The following is a 7,011-nucleotide window of genomic DNA, read 5'->3' as shown; positions in this document are numbered from 1 at the left end:
CAATCAAATATATGCACACACACACATACACACACACACAAACTCACTAAATAAACACAAAAACTACACCACAATGAGAGGTCACCATCTCCTCCTCATCTATATATACACAACACACCCATCTCTTCAACCTACATCACATTTTCTTCCCACGATCATAACCTAGCCGTACTCCTCTTCCTCCCTATAACAAGAAAGGAGAAATACAAAAAAAAAAAAAAGAAAAAAAAACATGCCTTCAATAGCACTCTCAGATGCCCACAAATTCCTAGACCTCAACTCCGTGAAGGAGCTCCCAGACACCCATGCATGGACGTCACCGCCCCTCGACGTCGGTGGCTGCGACGGCCCGGATCCCGAGGGCGTCCCCATCATTGATATGAACGACGGGAGCGCCCAGGAGCTGATAGGGCATGCATGCAAGACCTGGGGCGTGTTCCAAGTCATCAACCACGGCGTCCCCAATAATTTGCTAGACGAAATCGAGCAGACGGGCAGAAGCCTTTTCTCCCTCCCCATGCACCAGAAGATGAAGGCGGCGCGTGCAGCCGACGGTGTGTCGGGTTATGGCGTGGCCCGTATCTCCTCCTTCTTCCCCAAGCTCATGTGGTCCGAGGGCTTCACCATTACCGGGTCCCCCACCGACCACGCCCGCCTCCTCTGGCCCCACGACCATCGTCACCATCAATTTTGGTATGCCACAAAATACTCCATACCCAAAAATAGTCTTCTTTTACCATTTTGATATGTTATTTTTAGCAATTTTTTTCTTTAACAATATCTTCGTAACTTTTTCTTTCTACCTTTTTTACTTTACCAATTTCATACTATCTCCATCTCACACAAGATGTCCACAATTTTGAGTGGCACGGAGTTTTAGAAAAAAATATTCAGTGTAATAATGTAAAGAGAGGAAAGGTAGTTGGGTGTTTTAATGAGGAGTGATGAGAGATGGGAGATAAATTTGTTTTCAAATATGGAAAGTGAACATCTTAAATAACACAAAATAAAACAAAAAGGTGGATATTTTTTGTGGAACGGAGTATTAAAATTTGTAACGTCCCCAAAATCCCTATTTTTAAGGAATATGAGTTTGTAAAAAACCATGTCCTTTTCCTAAAAAAATATATTAATTAATTAATTTTCGTCTCGTGTTTCACTTCAGCAATACGGTGGACGAATACCAAAAGGCTATGAACAAACTAGCTGGAAGGCTGATGTGGCTGATGCTGGGCTCGCTAGGCGTGTCGAGCGACGACGTCAAGTGGGCCAGCCCGAAGAGGCACGGCACCCAAGAAGGGTGCGCGGCCCTCCAGATGAACTCTTACCCTGCCTGCCCGGACCCTGACCGGGCCATGGGGCTGGCAGCGCACACGGACTCCACCATCCTGACCGTCCTCCACCAGAGCAACACGAACGGGCTCCAGGTGCTCCGGGAGGGGGCCAGGAGGTGGACCACGGTGCCCCCGCACCCGGGGGCGCTCGTGGTGCACGTGGGCGACCTGATGCACATACTGTCCAACGGGTCGTACCCGAGCGTGCTCCACCGGGCCATGGTGAACCGGACCCAGCACCGCCTCTCCGTGGCGTACCTGTATGGCCCCCCAACAAGCGTCAAGATAAGCCCAATTTCGAAACTAGTCGATCACTCTCACCCCCAAATGTATAGGCCGATTACTTGGACTGAATATTTGGGGACTAAAGCTAAGCATTTCGACAAGGCGCTGACGTCAGTGCGCCTCTGCGCTCCACGGACTGGATTTGTCGACACCAATGATCATAGTAGTGTAAGAGTTGGATAGAGTTTGGATAATTGATTGTGTAATTAAATAATATTTATAGTAGTGTTTAACTGTAATTTGACCAATTATTGATGAGTGTTTTCATTTTTTTACTAATTTAACCAAAATCTTATATCAACATAAACCAGTAATTAAAGCCAACGATTTATGAACATTAAACAATAGTGCTAAAAGGAACAAACAAAGTTGAATTGAATCACCAATCAAAACGAACAATTTGTCGTGATCTGGAGAGAGAGAAGGGATATAAATTTGGAGTAAATCTACGGGTAAAGGACATGGAAACCGACATCTTTAAATTTATACCTGAAATCAATTGAATAATTGAATTGTTTGGAATGGAAAAATCGTAGCTAGTGTGAATAAATAAATTGGGGCTTGTTAGGTTGCTGAATAATGAACAGTGAAACAAAAAAATGTACCACCACATAAATTTGTAGGACAAGTTGGGAAAGATTAGGTGTATAATTTTGTCCATTTTCTCTTGAATCTCTCTCTAGAAATTTGGTTTTATTGTAAAGATTGAGGGACAGTTCTTGTAGGGTTGTGCAGATTACTTTGAGTTGAGATGTGATCTGTCTCTGAAACCATGTGCTCTTTTACAAAGGGTGATTAATCATAGTAGCAACAACGATGGTAGTTTTATTACATTGCATTGCAACTTCCACGTTGTCCTTTTTTTAAAAACCATTTTCCTGCCAAGTCCAAAATATTCTCACCATCTGTGTATATACCATTCTTCAACATTAGGAAAGATCTTTGTGTATTAATTTGGTAATGATGTACTGTCTTAGAATGACTTGAAATTCGTAGGGAACTTGCGAAATGGGCTAGGGAGCTGAACTCAAGACTCCGTTTGAGGAGTGCTAGTACATGATACATTTTGGCCATTAGAAGTCATTTGAGGGGCAAAAATGTCATTTTACAAATTTTCAAATTTTATGTTATTTTTGGATTTAATTTCATATTTCCACATTTAATATTGTTTCCGTTTTAGAGCTTGGACCTCATTGAAATTAGGGGTGGGTAGATACGGTATACCTTACCGAACCCACCATACCGTATACCTTACCGTAAATACGGTATGCGAAAAAATCATACCTTTACCTTACCAAAGTTTTCGGTATACCGAACTTCGGTATACCTTATTTTCGGTATGACGAATTTCCATACCGATACCGTACCTCATTTTCGGTATACCATACCGAAGTTCGGTATACCTTACTTTCAACATCAATTAAAATAGAAAATTAGATTTTTTAGAATATTATTTATATTTTATAATTTTAAAAATAAATTAAATATAATTTATTCATAATTATATTTATATTTCACAATAGATTTTATAATTTAAAAATATATAAAATATATTTTATATATAATTGTGTTTATATTTTTGTGGTATATACCTTAGTTTACGGTATATACCTTAATTTACGGTATATACCGAATTTCGGTATGCAGCGGTATACCGCGGTATTTGAAAATCCATACCGTTACCTTACCGAAATTTTTCGGTAAGGTATCATACCGTACCGAAAGTCACGGTATACCAAAAATTCGGTATTTTCGATATTTTTTCGGTACGATAAGGCCGGTATTTCGGTATTTCGGTATTTTTCCCCAGCCCTAATTGAAATAGTGGGAAGATTGTTTTTGAAGTCAATTTTTATATTGAATATAAGTTAGGTATTTAAAAAAACCTAAGATTTCTTTGGATTATCGAATGGTTCGATTGTTTTTGCATGTCAACTGAAATCATGTAGTACTTAATTAGCAAATACTCTTTTTTCTTAGGGTCGAAAATGTCATGATTGTTATATTGATATGTAGATTTTTGTAGAATGATTTTAGGTATATTTAAAAAAAAAATCGTTGTGAAATCACAAATTAATCCCTGTAAAAGTTTTTTTTTAAAAAAAACATTTTCCTTCCACCGTTTGTTCACTCGGACGGCAAACTACCCTACAAATTATGTTCTTGTGTGAATTCAAATGATTAATGCGTGGAATGATCATAGATTCAATGCAAGAAAGATAGGACAAAGCTGCTGCTTTTTTTCCTCGTTGAATTTTCGTCGGCCTAATAAAGGGTGTCTTCACTCTTGTCTAAATCTATAAATGTCATTAGTTTTTTTGCCTTCTTTCACCTTTAGAAACAATTTTGTCTGCTCTTCATACATTTTGTGAAAAAGCTAATGTAAGATAAAGTACCTGTCACATTTCATAATCACTCAAATGCAGCTATCAAGTCTAAGATAAAAAAAGTAAAAATTGAAGAGTTATATAGTATAGGACTAGTGTAGCTGATGCACTATTTATTAGCACTAAAAATACCTGCAAGCATACAAGGTAGAACTAGTATAGCTAAAGGTTAGTACCGGAATATCGAACACATGGAATAAGATTGCAACTGGCAACTGGCTATCATATACTAAGCGTCATATACTATCTAGAGACATGGAGTTTTGGGTTTTAGTAAGATTAAACTAGAGAAAAAATATATAAAAAACGTATAAAAACAAAATAATACAAAGCAGGCTAAAGAAAGTAGAGTTTTAGGATCCAACTACTACGACCTAGTGATGATTAATCTCACAGAACCTTTACCTTTATGTGTCTCCAGGATTATTAGGAAAGTCGCGATTTTCAGATAAGCCCTCTCTCGAGTGCACTTATCCAGTAGATTAGACTCTAACTACTAAAGTCTCCTTCCAATAGATTAGATTCTAACTCCTTAAGTTCCTAAGACTCAAGCCCTCACAAAGGGTCCCCTCTCTCGAGTGCAGATAAACCTATGTGTTGTACTCGTTCCTTTTACCACGTAAAACTAGCTATCTCTCGATTAATCTAGTTAGACGGACATAGTTCTAAAGTTGGCCAGACAAAAGAACAATAAAAGCACAAGAACAAGCAAAACAATCACAAGAGCTAGAAAAAGGTTCAATTCAATAAATCAAAACATATTCATAATAGTTTTCGCCAAAAAAACTACAAATGATGTTTAACTACTCATAGACAAGTAGTAAAAACAAAAATAAAAGTATAAGACATGAAAGAAATTGATAAAACCCAAGGTTGAATCTTCAATCTTCAGTCTTTTCTTGCCTGGATCTGCAGAGCTCCGCTCCAATGGAAGATGGATGAATTTAAGGGTGGAATATGGAATGGAAGAAGTGTAGAGAGTGAGAAGGATTGGAGGCTCTGAGATAAAGATTATGAATTAGGTTCAGAGGTATTTATAGGCTGGAAAAAGGTTTATTTTTGATAAATTTCGTGCCCTACAAGAAATAGGAGAGATTTGGCTTCACAATATAATAATTTCTTTTCTTCCGTGAATTTCCGCCTAATTTCCGCCAGATTTTGACTGCATTGCGCGATGTTTGTAAAATGGCCATAACTTTCTCCACAGAACTCCGATTTAGATGTTTAAGGTATCCACGCGAAGGTCTTTCGAAGACGAAGAGACTGGTATCTAGTAGGCACTGATTGGACTTCAAAATCGCTTCCAAAATGGGCTCAAACAGAGGCTGCTGCACTTTGGCCTTTTTTTTCACTTTTTTCTATCATTTATCAACAAACACGTCAAAAATACCAAATGTATAACATATGTAATTTAAGAACATAATTTGCATGATTGACATTTAAAACAAGTCAAATCTAGTCCTTAAAAACATGCAAAATCAGTGTTTGTCAACTCCCCCAAACTTAATTATTTGTTTGTCCTCAAACAAAACAAGAGAAAAACTAATAAAGAAACAAGGATGCTAAGAACTAGACTTCATAGTTGCCTCAAAAATTGTAACAAGAAATGAAGAGTTTGACAAGAATACAAATCAAATCAAGCAAAGCTTATTAGTGCATTTCATTACTAGCTCGTTGATCACCTTGAAGTACATGCGCTCACAAGTGTTTAGAATGTGTTTATCACTCACTCTCAAAGTGTATAAGGTAAAGAATATATGCTCTCAAATCATGCAACATGCAAAGTTTACCATAGGCTTGCTCGATGTCTAATCCCTCCTCTACTTTATGTGATTAAAATCAAAAATCCGAAAGGTCTTTATTATTGGTTATAATGTAGGTTATTTGGTAAGGTGAGAAAATATGGCTAAAAAGTGACTAATCCCAAACATAGCAAAAGTGATCAATTTCTACTACATCAAACATAGCACTGCACCAACAATTTGAATCTCAGTAAATTCTAGACTTTGTCTAAATTTCTTCTCACTTCCCAAATTCCTTTGATTTTTTTTTTCTTTTCATTCTTTTTTCTTTTGTACATTTTTCTTTCTTTCTATACACAACCAATTATCTCATTCAAACTACAAATATCTATGCACTTTTCACAAGTAAGCACACTACTTTTCTTTCTACCTTATCTCTACAACTCTTTTCATAAGATATGAACTAACTTTCTCCAAGAGTGTATGAATATTCCCCCTTTATTTAGCTTCCAAAGAAAAAGGCTTTAAAGGCTCAAAATGGCTAGCTAGGGAAAAATATTTTGAGTAAGGTCAATAATTTGGATATATAAAGTAGCTAAGAAGGATGGCCTAACGTCCTCTTTTATCATTTAAACACTTTGCAGACTTAAGCAGACTAGGAGCAAGTTCTAGAAACAAATACATGAATACAAATAAATCACACAAGAAAGAAATTTATGGCTCAAGTCTCACAAGGTATAAGCAAGATTCAAGGCAAATAAGCAATTCATTATTTATGCACATTTTCATTAAACCTTCAAATCAATGCATCAAGTCAACTCAATCAACACATAAACGAACTTTTAATCATAGACAACTCAGTCTGATGTTCCTAAACATAGGTATTTCTAAATTTTCTATGTTATGCTCGTGACAAGATTCACCTCGGGATTATTAAATAAAATAAAACTAACAAAAATAAGAAAAAACAACTAAACTCACCGTCCACCACTTCATCCCCCCAAACTTATTCAAAACTAAGTTAAGAATAAGTTTGTAAAGTCGGTAGGGACGTGAGTAAACTAAGAAAACAAATCAAACTAAATAAAAAAAGATACCAATGTTGGGTTGCCTCCCAACAAGCGCTTGGTTAACGTCTTTAGCTTGACGTTCTTTGAGACTCATAAAATATCCCCCATTCTCGGGATTTTCTTTGGGATGCATTATGTACCTACAATTTCGCAATGTGAGCATAGAATGAAGAAAATTATAGTAGAGTACAAT

General features: G+C 36.9%; 1 protein-coding gene across 1 annotated transcript; it reads left to right on the top strand.

The window, feature by feature from the left end:
- Nucleotides 1-1,903, top strand: LOC121795114 (gibberellin 3-beta-dioxygenase 1-like). The gene is made up of 2 exons (XM_042193560.1): nt 1-693; nt 1,166-1,903. Exons 1-2 carry the CDS (start codon nt 233-235, stop codon nt 1,800-1,802), a joined length of 1,098 nt encoding a protein of 365 aa, XP_042049494.1. The 5' UTR covers nt 1-232; the 3' UTR covers nt 1,803-1,903.
- The last annotated feature ends 5,108 nt before the right edge of the window (nt 1,904-7,011 follow it).

This window comes from Salvia splendens, chromosome 3 (genome assembly GCF_004379255.2).
Source record: "Salvia splendens isolate huo1 chromosome 3, SspV2, whole genome shotgun sequence".
NCBI classification, from domain to species: domain Eukaryota; kingdom Viridiplantae; phylum Streptophyta; class Magnoliopsida; order Lamiales; family Lamiaceae; genus Salvia; species Salvia splendens.
This window is presented reverse-complemented; position numbering and strand designations above follow the sequence as displayed.

Excerpts from the sequence above, each read along its gene's own strand:
- LOC121795114 (XM_042193560.1), top strand. The coding sequence starts at position 233 with ATGCCTTCAATAGCACTCTCAGATGCCCACAAATTCCTAGACCTCAAC. Across the intron at positions 694-1,165 it reads CATCGTCACCATCAATTTTG|CAATACGGTGGACGAATACC; the intron begins GTATGCCACAAA and ends GTTTCACTTCAG.